This window comes from Canis lupus, chromosome 1, assembly GCF_003254725.2.
Source record: "Canis lupus dingo isolate Sandy chromosome 1, ASM325472v2, whole genome shotgun sequence".
Lineage (NCBI taxonomy): Eukaryota > Metazoa > Chordata > Mammalia > Carnivora > Canidae > Canis > Canis lupus.
The window spans coordinates 29,133,954-29,149,874 of record NC_064243.1 but is presented as its reverse complement, the minus strand read 5'-3'; the positions used below and the strand labels follow the sequence as shown (position 1 = coordinate 29,149,874).

Sequence of the window (15,921 nt, the reverse complement as noted above, 5' to 3'; positions counted from 1 at the left end):
TTACTCCACCCTCTCCTGAGGGGTCACATGTCACATACCTTCTGCTTTTGTAGAAAACTTGGCTTACTTTAAGGTTCAAGATGATCTGATGGGACACTACTGATACAGCAATGGGTACTGTAACCAAACCAGAAGGGCAATGAGAGCTGCTAAGAGAGCTGCCTTTCTTGACATAGATGGATGTCTTTCTCTTCTTGGTCAGTATTTCAAGTGTTCAACCATCTTGGTGCAGGGATTATTATATACAATATGCTTTAGGTGAGATGACATAGACTCTAGCACTGATTGATAGTGTTTGAATCTAGGCTCTAACATAGTCAAAATCTTTGGTGACTTTGGGCAAATTACTTAATCTTCTTGTACCACATTTCCCTCATCTATAAAATGGATAGAAAAATAGTACCTATCTAATAAAGATTTTTTGAGACCTGTATGAGATAATATGCACAAACCATTGAATGGTGTGACATAGTAAAGGCTATATAATTACTCTAAATAATTATATAATGCTGTTTATATAGTAATACACATCTTTAAGCTATATAAAAAAAGATTTCCTTAGAAAATTTTTTCTACTAACTACATGAAAATATTATTGAAATAAAAATTTAGGATGACAGCAATGAGAAAATTCTAATTGTTATAAAAACTCCATGTTTAATTTGAAAGTACTTTAAAATATATCTTCATATGGGAAATTTAAGGCAAGAAAAATATTCACAAATCACAACATAGGGGAAAGAACACAGGTTTTAAGCCAAACAAATTAAGGTTTGAATCCCAGACTTGCCTTTCTAGAATGTGTAACTCACCCCTCTGAGACTCATTTTTTTCATGGATCCAACAAAGATAGTATTCAATCCATTGGATTATTGGGAGTATTCAGGGGAATTCATAAATCAAAAAGCCAGGCACAATTCATGGCCCATAGCTATTATGGCCAACTCAGTGGTCTCAAAATTTTTTTTATTGTGTGCCAGTGTTCTAAAACATCAAGGACTGGGATCCCTGGGTGGCGCAGCGGTTTGGCGCCTGCCTTTGGCCCAGGGCGCGATCCTGGAGACCCGGGATCGAATCCCACATCGGGCTCCCGGTGCATGGAGCCTGCTTCTCCCTCTGCCTGTGTCTCTGCCTCTCTCTCTCTCTCTATCATAAATAAATTAAAAAAATAAAAAAATAAAACATCAAGGACTGAATACTTTTTTTTTTTAAAGATTTTATTTATTTATTCATGAGAAACACAGAGAGAGAGAGAGAGAGAGGCAGAGACACAGGCAGAGAGAGAAGCAGGTTCCATGCAGGGAGCCTGATATGGGACTCGATCCTGGGACTCCAGGATTATGCCCTGGGCCAAGGCAGGTACTAAACCACTGAGCCACCCAGAGATCCCCCCCTTTTTTTTTAAGATGAATACTTTTTTTTTTAAGATTTTAAAAATTTATTTATTAATGAGAGACACAGAAGCAGAGACACAGGCACCTTGCAGGTTGCCCAACATGGGACTCGATTCGGGTCTCCAGGATCACACCCTGGGCTGAAGGCAGTGCTAAACTGCTGACACACCCGGGCTGCCCAAGGACCGAATTCTTACTCCATAATGTTATCTACTGTCTTAACATAATTACTTGGGCTATGTCATTGATAAAGTTACAAAAACATTCTGGAAACTTTCTATAACCTAGAGGAAAGAAAATATCCTATCTCACTTTGAGAAAAGGCATGAGTCTATAGTATATGGCAGAGGATTTTGTTGTGGTAGGGGACCAAGTTTTAGATCCTAGAGCTCATGGTCACTGAGAAGGTACATCGTGCTGTGTCTTAGGTGGGAATGTTTAAAGTCCACCCGGAGATTCCAGAGTCCATGTCAGCAGAGGCCAAGGCATTCATACTGAAGTGTTTTGAACCAGACCCTGACAAGAGAGCCTGTGCTAACGACTTGCTTATTGATGAATTCTTAAAAGTTTCAAGCAAAAAGAAAAAGACACAACCTAAGCTTTCAGGTATGTGATTGCACTGAAGAGGATATGGGTCAAAGTCACTAAATCCTAAGCTTTTAAGATAGAAGTGTTTCATGTTTTTTTTTTTTTTAAGATTTTATTTATTTATTTGAGAGGGAGAGAGAGAGCACAAGAGAGCATGAGCAGGGGGTGCAGAGGGAGAGGGAGAAACAGATTCCCCACTGAGCAGGGAACCCAGTGCTGAGATCATGACCTGAACTGAAGGCAAATGCTTAACTGACTGAGCCATCCAGGTGCCCCAAGATGGAAGATTTTTCTAGAAGTAAAGTAATCTGCTTATAGATACCCCTGGAAATTTGTGTAAACATGAGCACAGTGTTTCTAGACAACCAGTTTTGCCATCAGGAAGCTGAGTTACCATCAATCCCACTAACGCTAAAACCTCATACATAATCGTCTTTCATCACCTGGTTAGTAGGTAGGTTGTATATCAGCATCTATAGCAATCTTGCATCACTGATACAAAGGTTAAAGTATAGAAGAGGTGATATATAGCCTTTTAGGGCTGAAACTCTAAGTCACCACTGATGAGCTACAGAGCTATTATGGAGCTGTTAAAACTTCCACGCCACCCAGATAATATGTTCTTTTAATTTTAGGAAAATACCTATTTCCTCTCAGAGGATATCTTTCTGGATAGCTAACCCCCCTGAAAAAAAAAGAGAGAGGAAGGAAGGAAGGAAGGAAGGAAGGAAGGAAGGAAGGAAGGAAGGAAGGAAGGAAGGAAGGGAGGGAGGGAGGAAGGGAGGAAGAAAGGGAAAATTGACATTTATAAATAAAACAGCAGCGTTATCTTTTGCAATAATTTTCACAACTCATTTCAGAAAGAAAAAGCAAGTAAATGATCCTTTTGTTACTGTCATTTTTGTATTTATTTGGGATAAAAATGGAGAGATTGAATATTTGCAAAGGTTGTGAATTCCATTTCAAGCATTCACTTTTTGGTTGTCTCTGTTGAGCAACGAACTTAATGTATGCTTATGTTGCTGTTTGCTCTTCTTCCCACAGCCCTCTCAGCTGGATCAAATGGTGAGTTTATTTTTGTGATTGCCCTTTGAGCCGAAGTTTGGTTCACCATCGTGTGATAAGCTCTAGATTTCCCATTCAAAAGCCTCATCCTCTGCTTTCTGCCTCCATGGGAGGCTCCCGGGTATCAAGGATGTGTGCAGCTGCACACCTGGCTGGGTGCATTCCTTCGGAAACCCCCCTTCTCCCTAGGAAAGTGAAAACAGATGTGCTAACCTCATTAGCAGCTAAAATCCCATTTATTATTGTTCTTAGGTGTTACAGAGAATTTCATGCCTCCTGTTACTTAAAACTATAAACTATAACCTGGTCTGAACTCTCCTAAATGAATGCAAGCTGCAGGGCTCTCCCTTCCCCAGGGTTTTTTTACACATCATATACTGTTTCTGTCCAGAGGAGAGGCCACTGCCCTAACTTGAAGGGTCTCCACCTTCAAAGCTACACTCAGCTCCCCATCAAGGGAGAAGTGGGAAGGTAGTGATGAGGAAGACCTCCTTCCCCCTTAGAGAGACATGACTTTTCCAGTACTGGACTGCTCTCCCATTACCACACACAGACCTGGAGAGTTAAGTAATTCATTTTAACCTAACAAACCACTTATTGTGCTTTCAGTGTGTGTGCAAGAAACATGCTAGGCCTGGAATATATAAGGATGATAAAAGCATAGGTCCTGATTTTAAGGAGCCATTGTTCTTTTTCTTTAAGATTTTATTTATTCATTCATGAGAGACACACACAGAGAGGGAGAGAGAGAGAGAGAGAGTCAGAGACACAGGCAGAGGGAGAAGCAGCCTCCAGGCAGGGAGCCTGATGTGGGACTCAATCCCCAGTCTCCAGGATCACGCCCTGGGCTGAAGGCGGTGCTAAACCCCTGAGCCACCAGGGCTCCCCAGAGCCATTGTTCTTGTAGGGGAGAAGAGTTGGGGGAAGAGTTGAGGCTGGAGGTGGTAAGCAGGATCATATCCTAAAGGGCTCCATATGAGAATTATCAAAGAGGAGGGGAGAGCCTGAGAAAGACTTTAATCTGGAGTTAAAAGCATAGGGTCGATAATTCTATGATAATAGAAATGTCCTGTATCTACACTGTCCGACCCATTAGTCACTCTGGATATGTACCATTAAACATTTGCAATGTGGCTACCTTGACTGAGGCACTGCGTTTTAATTTTAATTTTAATTCTATTGAAATGATAATGTAAATAAGCGCATATGTCTAGCAGCTACCATATTGAACAGTGGAGCTATTGATGGATCGTTCTGAGAGCTATGTGAAGAATGGTTTATTTAATAACATCCACTTAATAACCTTTTTAAACCTCTACTATGCACTTAGCACTAGGAATATAGGGGGCAGGCACATGAAATACAGGTATGACTCAGGCCCAGATCTTTATGCATGGGTGACTTGGAATGCTTGTTAAAAATTAAGATTTCTGGCCCTTCCCAGAATCTAGAACTATAACGTGGAATGCTATACCTTTAGGTAAACAACCTGATGAGTCTTATGCTCACTAAAGTGTGAGAACCTTTGAGATTTGGGCAATTGGACATAGGAGACCAGATGACAGGAGACTGCTCTGGCTGAGCTTTGTCCCTAGATTGTTCTGAACTCAGAGAACCTTGATGGTCTCTGGAGCTTATGAATAGCTATTAGGCTCTGAGGCAGTTCTCATAATGATGGGAGAAATTTAGAACATTCCCACTTTCCCAGAGCAGGGATGTAGCCAATTCCCTGAAGTTAGAGCCATCTCCCTCCCCTGGGCAGAAGCTCCCAACAGTCTGGGGCCCACAGACTGGCATGTGCCCTCTACACACTCCAATCTACCCTGATAAAGGCCATCCTCTTAGGGAATTTTAGATTAATACCCTTACCCATCAGCATCCACAAAAGAGCAACAAGAATCATCCTTCTGGAGGCATACCTTTGATCTTTCCTATCCTCAGAGAGGTCTATCCAGCCTCTTTAAGACTTTCCATGACTAGCCCCACAGCAGAGGGTTTCTTAAGAGTTGACAAGACATTAGCACACAGGCTAGTGAGGGAATCCCTTCCAGGCTTCTCTCTTACAACTGGAAGCTCCAGAATCTCAATGTATATGAGCTGATATCAAGGGACTTGTGGCCTCTGTGGTATCCAGAAACTGTCAAGATGCTTCTATGGTAACAGTCACACCTGAGTTTCTCCCCAGAAAGGCACTATGCTTTCTCACTTACCTGGAAATCTTTTATAACTTGAGAAGCAAGGAATCTCAGGAATGGATTTCATCATGTTTCCACCAAGAACGTACACGCTTACTGCCTTAGCATGCCATTTTCTCCCTCTTCCCACCCTTATGAAGGAGAGAGCATTCATTTTCCTATAGAAGGCCAATCCTCACTTGGGTTCTGGATCCCACACACCCATGAGTTCTTCAGCTTCCCCCTCTCCAAATAACTCCTATGTGCCCAGGCTCTAGTGTTTTCTGTCATAAACTGTTCTTTCCTCTGATACTACAGACTGCCTGATTAGCTAACAACTCAATTTTTATTCTCCTCCATCCCAACTTTAGGTCTTGAAGGTCAGTGTCTCCAGATCTTCTCCACATCTTTTTCCTACCAGTCCAGTGTCTGCCCAACATTGTATCTAGTGTCTGGTGTCACTGACCATTGAACTTGCTCTGGTCAGTGTCACTAATGAGATCTATTTGGCCAAATTCTAAATTTACTCATCTTCTCAGTGGCTTTTGGTCTAGATATGGATTCTCTCTCTTGTGTTAGCGATCTGTTTTATGGCCTTCCATGACCTCCTCCCCATTCTCCTGTTTTCCTTCAGCTTCCTGGCTTCTCCTTGTCATTCTCCTTTGCTACCTCATTTTCCTCTAAATATTGGTGTTCTTAAGGTCCAGGTCCTCTGCTCTCTTCTCATCCCTCCGTAAATTATGTCATCCTTTGCTTTAAATACCATCTCTAGCTAGGAGACTACTAAGATTATGTCTCTAGCTCCATCTTTTCTTCTGAGCTCCAGACTCATCCTATGGCCTAATTTCTCAAACTGAAAGCTCAAATCACACCCATTGCCCACTAAAAGTAACTTCCCCTTTAGCCTGTATTCCTTCTCATTTTAGTGTATAACTAGTTCATTCATTCATTCATTCATTCATTCATTCATTCATTTCTTAAGCCAGAAACCTCACAGTCATTTTTTATTTCTCCCTTTCATACCCTTACTTCAATCCAACATCAAGTCCTGTTGGCTACCCAACAAATAGTAGACACTCAGTAAATATAAGCCAGATGAATGATTGCATGGGCCCAACAGAGAAGAGTAATCAAATTTAAGATTAAACTTAAAATCTGGTAGAGGAAGGATTCAGGGCTATGCACACAGGACATACAAAATATCTGCAAGTCCTTTTATTTCCTAGATGAGCCATAGCAACACTGGGCACTTGATTTCATCCTTAAACATTCAGTTTTACCTCATGAGACCTCCTTTTAGGCAATCAGTATCCATAGCAACCCTAAAATTCACAGGTACAACACAGGCCTTCTCAGTACTGGGTAATCAAATCACATTATGTGACCCCCCACACTGAAAAGCAGGACAAGTCATATCCTCCCTCCCTCTATTCTTCAGGCACACATATGTGCACAGGCACATGTATATACAGAAACAGGTGATAGAAACTCCTCAGCTGATAGCATTCCTGATGGAATTTGTGCCTAAGAAACAACAGTTTTGTCTTTGACATGTAAATGATGTATGCCTCTGTTTCTGAATGGAGTACGCGTTTGAGAGATGATCACCAATCTATATGCTGGTGAAGATACCCTCGCTGAGTGCTAGAGGTCTGTAGTGAACCCCACAGCAGGGCTCTTGTGCCTTCCTTATGAAGATGTTAGTCATTCCATCAAACCAATAGAATGGTGAGAGCTTTCTTCAGTTCTTTTTCTCCCAGCAACATTTCACTTTAAGGACTTGATATCTAATGGCAATGAAAACCATGCTTCCACGCCTTAAGTCCACATCTGGCCAGCCTAGCAGCTGTTTTATCCATTCTGTAATCTATTCCTATCAATGCAAAGTGAAACAAAGTACACCATAGACCTTGACAACTCCCAGAAATGTCCTCTCAAAAGCAGCCCTGTTTTGGGGGCCCTCTGAAAAAGACCTGTCATGTTTCTTCTTAGACATGTCATCTTACTATTATCCACAAGAAAGAGGTTGCTCATTTGCTTCCTGCTAGAGCAGCACTTCCTAAAATATAGTCCATGAAATGCTGGGTCCATGAGCTGTTCTGGAAAAAGGCCGTTCCTTGGTCAAGTTAATTTGGGAAATGCTGCATGCAGGCACTTTCCCCTGCTATAATATTTTCAATGTAGCCATTTGCACATTTCTATACATTGAAATTAGACATTGTGATATTAAATTGGTAAACCCAGAGCAGCTCTTCTTAGCTTCATCTCATTTCCTACCTTCTAGTGATTCAGCAGTGTAGCAACTTCAATGACAGCAAGTTGGTCAACCAGTTCATCTTGGGAGGCTTTCTAGTTACTGATCACTGAGGTGGTTTGCCCAGAGATGTACCATCCCTGGAAGCTGTATACATCTCTTCTTCCTCCCTACAGCTGAAACCAAAGCGAGGTACCCCTCTAACACCTGCTTTCTTCACTTGAGCTATAAGGGGGACAGAATAATAAAATGGTCCTGCATGACATCTTTGATATAACTAAGGTGTAGAACGTGTCCTACCTGCAAGATTCTGTGATTCAGGAAGCTTCTAAATATGGCTAGAAAACCCTTTCTCTAAGACACAATAGCTTGGAAGAACTTCCCAGTGATAGGTGTGTTAAGGCCATACATTTTCAGAGAAATGTCACTTCCTGCTTTGTAATGGGATATTTTTTTTCATCCCCTACACCATCACTAACTGTGCTATTAGGTAAATCAAGTACTTGGTAATATGGTATTACTCTCTGTTGAGCATTTGCTTGTGAAAAATATTTTTAATAACATATATTTTTCTGATTACAAAAACAATAGGAAGTTTGGAAATTTTGGAAAAATAAAAGAAAATCACAATCACCCCAAATCACATCTTCCAGAAATAACTACCATTTAACAATATGCTATATTTCCTTCCAATTATATATTGGAAGGATATAATAAAACATATCTATGTATATGGAATCATAAGGGTTAGAGTCCGGAAGTGGCTGGAGGAAGGGGAGGAAGAAAAGAAAGAGAAGGTGTGTTTGGCTTTCATATATTTGTAAATCAGATGACTGCTTCTTAAATATGTCCATCTGTCTGATCCGTGCTCATGGCCCGCTGCCCCCACCTCCTCACGGTTAATCATTACTGATCTGCAGTCACAGGGAACAGAGGCAGGAGTCCACCACTAACTGACTGTCCCACGTCTTTCAGCCTGGTTCTATTGTTGATATAGCCCAGTCCAAGAGGAATTAAGTAAAAAAAGGGACTCTAGACAACAGTGGGTTTCCTTTTTTATAATTTTACATCTGCCTTTTAGTAGGTCCTTTTGTAGTATTGGGACACTTGTTTGGTAAGGATGATTCTAGCAAAACTTACTTCCTTTAAAATTAGTATTTGATGAAATGTTGTTAACTCCTGTGCCAGCTCAATCTCCATCACAATAAAAAAATAAATAAAAGAGCCTGAGTCTGCTGCAGGATCACAGTATCTGGGAATGGGTCAGACTTAAGAGATCACATAGTCTGTTGGTTTCCAAAATTTGTGTTTTACAAAGAACTCTTTTTCATTTGAATCCTTAAGCAGAACCCTGATATGTAAGACTGACAGAGCATATTTATTTTAGGCAAAACAGGATTGAAACCTATGTTGTAGAATCACAGAATCCTTACTCGCTCCAGCTAAGGCAACCCCAAGATGCTAAGGTGGACCCTCATGCCTGCGGGGAACATGGTTTAAAAATAGGAAGCTACTACTTTTATTTTTAAAGATGTATTTATTTATGTATTAGAGAGAGAGAGAGAGAGAGCACAAGCAGGAGGAGAGGCAGAGGGGGAGAGAGAAGTAGACTCCCCACTGAGGAGGGATTCCCAGCACGGAGCTCCATTCCAGGACCCTGAGATCATGACCTGAAGGCAGATGCTTAACCGACTGAACCAGCCAGGTGCTCCAGCTGATCCTTCATTTTATAGATCTGAAGACTGAGACCCATAAACAACCTTCCTAATGTCTGACAGGTGGCCAATAGCAATGAGATTAGAACCCAAGATCCCTGGGCCTGGTGCTTCTTCCACTGTTTCACGGTCCTGAGATATTCCTTTCAGGACCCGGGAGACCCTTCCCCTGCCAACCCATATATGGAGCAAGGGGAGCGATTAGAACCCATGACCAGCCTCTTAGTCATTATTTTTACTAGTCATTAGAACAAGACACTTGACAACTAATATTGCTCTGTTTTGGTGAGTATTTAGTACGTGTACATTTTTAAAAAGCCCTGACGGCCATTTCCTCCCCTCTCGTGACGAGCAGAGTATCTTAGAAGCATATCCTTGCCGGTGCCTGTCCTGGTGGAAGACACGAGCAGCAGCAGCGAGTACGGCTCGGTTTCCCCCGACACGGAGTTAAGGGTGGACCCCTTCTCTTTCAAAATGAGAGCCAAATCCTGTGGAGAGAGAGATGTAAAAGGAATACGGACACTCTTTTTGGGGTAAACACCTGACTTACTTTGGGTGGAAGAAGTACATTGTGTGTCCTTTTATAAAGCACATTGTGATTGATGCCGTATACATTCTTACAGCATTCCGGATGAAAATTTTGAAGACCACAGTGCTCCCCCTTCCCCTGAAGAAAAAGATTCTGGATTCTTTATGCTGAGAAAGGACAGTGAGAGACGGGCCACCCTTCATAGGATCCTGACTGAAGACCAAGACAAAGTCGTGAGAAACTTAATGGAATCTTTGGCCCAGGTAAGACCTCTTGCAGATACTTTGTTTCCCCAGAGTTTGCATATTTCACCTGTGGTGTGACTCCTTGAAACTGTCACAGGCTCTACCTGGAGGCTTGAGGAAGCCCTGGAGCTCTTGAGGATGAATCAAACCTACCCCTGAGGGGAAAAAAGGCACATCCCTGTTTTAGAGACCACATTTTTGAACACAGCTATTTGTAAGTCACTAGCACATATTTCACACTGGCCAATCCAGCTAGCCTACAAGCCCTCTCTTACCCTTCGTTCATCTGTTTATTGATCCGATCAACACGTACGCATTGGGCCACATGGACTTCCTAATTCCGATGGTAGCACAAGGCTACCTGCCAGAATCATCTGAGCGTTTAGGAAATATTGCAAACACAGCAAGGCCCCTCTTTGCTTGTGGGGTGAAGTCCAGATGGACAGAGGATGATGAGCAATAGTAAGTGAAGAATATAGTGTGTCAGAAGGCTGTACGTGCTATGAAAAAACAGACTCTTGCTCCCTGCTATATTTGTTTGCTAGGGCTGCCACAACAGAACACCGCAGGCTGAGTAGCTTAAACAACAGAAATTCGTTTCTCACAGTTCTGGAGGCGGAAAGTCTAAGAGCAAGGTGTTGGCAGGTTTGGTTTCTTGCAAGGCCTCTCTCCTTGGCTTATAGATGGTGCCTTCTTGCCACATCCTCCCCAGCCCTTTATCCCTCTGTCCCCCGGTGGGTGTCTCTTCCTCTTCTTTTTATTTTTTTTTTAAGATTTTATTTATTTATTCATGAAAGACACAGACAGAGAGGTAGAGACACAGGCAGAGGGAGAAGCAGGCTCCATGCAGGGAGCCCGACTTGGGACTCGATCCTGGGACTCCAGGATCATGCCGTGGGCCGAAGATAGGCACCAAACTGCTGAGCCACCCAGGGATTGCTCTTTCTTTTCTTATGAGAACACTAGCCCTATTGGATTAGGGCCCCACTGTTGTGATTTCTCTTAATCTTAATTACCTCCTAAGACCCTTTCTCCAGATACAATCACATTGGAAGTTAGGGCTTCTTCTTTTTTTTTTTTTTAATAACATTTTTTTAAAGATTTTATTTACTTGACAGAGAGACTGAGTGAGCACAAGCAGAGGGAAAGGGAAAAACAGGCTCCTTGCTCGATGATCCTGGGCATTCCTTTGTAGGACAGTGGCACACACATCAAAAAGCTAGAAGCAACATGTTCCTCTGTTGTGAAAACAAAGCTAATGTCAAAAAAATGTTTGCTATTTCAACTGCTGGCAAACACATAGCTGATTTTTCACTAAGATAAGCTTCCAATTTCTGAATAACTCACATTTTTCTTCTTGAACATATTTTCATGTTATTATGATATTGCCTGTGAATCTTTACTTTGGGTATAATTTAGTTGATGGTAAGAAAAGAAACAAAGTTGATAATTATTCCCAGTCTCGTTTTAATTCCCTTAATGACAGCTTTCAAGCTTTTCAATATAATCTTTTCTCATGAAAACAGAAACATGAGAAGGAGCTCCCCAATGGAAATATCCTGAAAGAAAGAACTTGATGGTACATTTATTTTAATAGAATCCTAGAAATTGTGATTATCACGGCCTGATTGAGGAATTTAATTTTAATGATGCAGTAACAAAATGTACAATAGACAATAGAAACAAGCACAATAATAATCTAGTTTCTTAAAGTTAAATGAGGATAAATAACACCCTACCATGTTTCCTTCAGGGAAGTGATGTTCCTTATACAAAGTAGAGAAATACAACTCGAGAAAGGGAATTTATTTAAATATCATATTATATTTTTGATATGGAAAATTGTCCACAGGTTCATTCTTAAAACTAATTACCTCATTGGTGGGTAAGGAATTGTTTCAAGGATGGAGTATGAAGTGAGCCCCCTTTGACTGAAAGGCATTGACAAACTCTAGGGGCAGTTGAAATTCCAGGGGCACATTGTAGGTAGGCTCGCATATGTGAGGAGGAATTTTTTTTTTTAAAGATTTTAATTTATTCATGAGAGACGCAGAGAGAGAGGCAGAGACATAGGCAGAGGGAGAAGCAGGCTCCCTCTGGAGAGCCTGATGCAAGACTCGATCCCAGGACCCCAGGATCACAACCTGAGCCGAAGGCAGATGCTCAACCCCTGAGCAGCCATGCAGGTGCCCCCTGAGGAGGGATCTTAAGGAATTCCAACCATAGTGCCTCGCCGAGCCTCACAGAGACTGAAATTTGTGTGAGATTCTGATTATTTCATGTTGCAGGAGTGTATACAGCCCTTCTCGGGTTTGGCTGCTTGCTATTGGCCCTCTTGGTGTACCGTTTCTATTTCTATCCATTCCCTTCTCTCCTTGTAGATTGTCATTCTCAACCCCACTGCTTCTGTTCTCCCTTCCTTACATCCAGATGTACTCTTGCTGCTATTTGTGACTTGTCTCCCTGGGCTGATTTTGAGCTTAGGATCCTATGGCTCATTGCCTGATCTCTCTTTAGCTCCCCATTAAAATTTCTGTTTTTAATTTGTTGTTGGCAAGCTGTTGGCAAGTTGAATTTAAATTTTTAAAAAAGGAAAAAAAAACTTCTGAGGGCAAGAGTTGTAGTGCCTCAGCCTTTCCCTGTTTGAGGAAAACTCTGTATTATCTGACTAAATCATAGCCATTAGCCGATGCGTGGGGTAGGTACGCTTCCTCCTAAAGTCTGATTATTTTTTGGGTGGTTTGGTGGAGGTGGTTTCCCTTAGTGAGGGCACTGTGAAGCCCAGTTCTCAACAAGGGCTGTGGGAATGGCTAGGTTCATGACTAATGTGTCTGGCACAGATCCACTGACAGTTTTTATTCACAGGGGCCTGAAGAACCTAAGCTAAAATGGGAACATATCACAACCCTCATCGCAAGCCTCAGAGAGTTTGTGAGATCCACTGACCGAAAAATCATAGCCACCACACTGTCCAAGCTGAAGCTGGAACTTGACTTTGACAGCCATGGCATTAGTCAAGTACAGGTGGTGCTCTTCGGCTTTCAGGATGCTGTAAGTATGGCATTTTGCCAGTGTTTTTCCATGAACTCCCAACTAACGTTAGAAAAATAGGATAAAACATAGGTGGTTATCTTTTCTTTCTTAACTAATTCCAATGACCTCTTCGACGATAAATAAGTGAGATGGTTGCCTCTCTGTGTGCTTCTAAGTAGTAGATTTGTTATGTGCTTGTATTTCCCCAAAGTTAGATACATGTGAAATCGAACACCGTGGGAAATAGCAAAACCAACAAACATCTCCCATGGCTGAACTCTGTTCTTACGAAATCATGTAGCAAGTCACTATGTTGGGGACCGCAGCTACAGAACTCATTTTAGTCATGCACGGCTTGATTCTGTACGAGAACCGCCATCTAGTGGTCATTGAGAAAAATGCAATCTTGCAGATTGGAATCCTCACTGCTGAATAAAAAACCAGTACTCCCCCCTCCTTTTCCTCTGGTTTCCATACACAGCACTTTAAATATGTTTGTTTAATACACATTAATTCATCATGGAATGAAAATTAGTCCACATGATCTAAGGAGAGATTGCTGAAGGCTCTGCCCTCTCAAATGAAGTTGCTATGCAACACTAGCTAGAAGCCAGTCTTTCAAAAGCCTGATTCAAAACCGTATATGCTCTTCTTGAATGAGACCAAAAAACCTTGAAGCCACTCCTAGAAGGCTGTCACAGGGCGTGCTAATGTATTTATTTCTCCAACATAGATGTCTTGACAATTGTATTTGGTACATCAAAGGATCCCTCATTTAAAACCAAAGTATAATCTTTCAGCAGCCACTAGTGTTCTCTGAAACTCTGTGTAAGCCACTTGGCCTTTGTGCTGTACTGTGGATAGGGACAGCACTCCTGACATAATTGAGGTCATGGGTAATGAAAGCAACTGGCAAAGCCTATCACTAATAATTAAATGCTAAAGCCACACTTCACTGCAACTAGGGAAAACTAACCATTTGCAAATAGAATGAAATAATTTAGTGATTTTGCACTTGCCCACGTATTTGGCTTCTAGCCTAGAGGCTGGAAAACATATTGGCCAGTAGAATTCAGATTGAGAGTCATTTAGTTGTAATCATGGGCAGTGAGCCCAGGTCTCTCTCTCTCTCTCTCTCTCTCTCTCTCTCTCTCTCTCTCTCTCTCTTTCTCTCTCTCTCTCTCTCTCTCTCTCTCTCACACACACACACACACACACCTGCTATTACTCACTCACCATCCAGGATGGGGATGAACCCAAAGAATGTTCCCCATTTAATAAAGAACTATGGGGAGCCAGTGATAGTTCTAGTCTTCTATGTCTGTGTGACTCACGACAGACAGAAATGTTCCAGTTTACTAAATGCTATGCCCTATGTTAGTCAAAAAAGCAGGCAAATCCTCTAAGAAATGAAGGTACTAGAACAAAGTCATTCCGAAAGGATTTCCTAGAACAAGTGTGAACCTAGCAGTGGTTCGCTTCCTTCCAGGAGCAACTACTATGAGGAATTCCTCAGACCAACTCCCTTCTGAACTGGGGGACTTTGATGAAGATGGACCAAGGGCAGGACCAAGCAACTGGAACTCCAGCTTTAGGCATGGGATTGCAGCTATGTCACCTTCTCTCTGGCTTCTAAAATCCCGAGTCAAAACCCTGGTGGGGAAATAACCTCTTTTCTTGGAGGGTCATGTCAACCAGCAATTGGTGGAGTTAACCCATATTTTAAACAAGTTTCTCTTAGCTTTATGATAATGGTTATTTTTAAAAAGATAATGCCTATGGCTTATACATACAATGGGATATTATTCACCCTTAAAAAAGAAGGAAGTTCTGACACATTATATTAAATGAAATAAGCCCATCAGAAAGATACCATATGATTTCACTGATATGAGATAACTACAGTATTCAGATTCATAGAGATGGGTAGTAGAATAGTGATCACCAGACGCTGGGAGGAGAAGGCAGTGGGGAGTTATTGTTTAATGGTTGTAGAGTTTGAGTTTTACAAGATGAAGAGATTTCTAGAGATGGATGGTAGTGAAGTTTGCACAGCAGTGTGAATATACTTAATGCCACTGAACTCTATGCTTAAAAATAGGACAGTTAATTTTATGGTGTATGTATTTGACCACAATTTTTTTAAAGAAAAGAGTAGTGAAAATGTCTATTTTAGTGTATATTTAAATGTGTGAAATATTATTAGTCACTAAAGAAGATACCCTTATAACACAGACTTACAATGTGAACAGCCTTTCTGGAATATTCTAACAGCCCCCCCCCCCCCGCCCCCCCGTTTGCAGAGATATAAACAACTGTGGGAAGAAAGATAAGGCCTGCTCTGTGGCAAATCTGTAGGTGGCACACACATGCTTATTTCCTCCTTCCTACCTACTTTTCCAAGTCACAAGAGTAAGCTGAAGCACGTGTGGTTGTATTAAACATCAGTCACAACACTAAAGACCAGTATTTATTTTTATTTCAAGCCCCTTGGGTTCTTTTTTCCTCCTTTACCATCTCCACCATCCAATTTGCAAACATCATGAAAAGCAGAAGTAGTATGTTCTGAGTCCTAAAGAAGCAACATTTCATTTAACGAGACTGCCTTTGATATGCTTACATGGGGTTTATGAGACTAATTTGATGTGGCAACTTTTCATTGTTTTCCAGTGACATAAAGAAAATATTCACAATTCAAGGTGAAGAAACCTTTTAGTTGTTTTTGTCTATAGAATGTCATCCAGATGTTTGTGTCATCTAGGTTATTTCCATTAAAAATTAAAAGTAGACTAAATGTCACCCTCTTTCTCCAGGTCAATAAAGTTCTTCGGAATCATAATATCAAGCCACACTGGATGTTTGCCTTAGACAGTATCATCCGAAAGGCAGTGCAGACGGCCATTACCATTCTGGTTCCAGGTCAG

The 15,921-nt window shown here is 41.5% G+C and overlaps 1 protein-coding gene across 2 annotated transcripts in view; it reads left to right on the top strand.

The window, feature by feature from the left end:
- Positions 1 to 15,921, top strand: part of MAP3K5 (mitogen-activated protein kinase kinase kinase 5) — a 198,217-nt gene that overhangs the window by 163,280 nt on the left and 19,016 nt on the right. For both annotated transcript variants that reach the window (XR_007412214.1, XM_025422373.3), the window contains exons 20-25: positions 1,823 to 2,000; positions 3,027 to 3,047; positions 9,546 to 9,723; positions 9,814 to 9,982; positions 12,830 to 13,015; positions 15,811 to 15,916. Coding sequence is in view for 1 of the 2 variants with exons in the window: in XM_025422373.3 (XP_025278158.1) it covers positions 1,823 to 2,000; positions 3,027 to 3,047; positions 9,546 to 9,723; positions 9,814 to 9,982; positions 12,830 to 13,015; positions 15,811 to 15,916 (838 nt within the window). In the remaining variant the exon portion in view is untranslated. The remainder of the gene's footprint in view (positions 1 to 1,822; positions 2,001 to 3,026; positions 3,048 to 9,545; positions 9,724 to 9,813; positions 9,983 to 12,829; positions 13,016 to 15,810; positions 15,917 to 15,921) is intronic.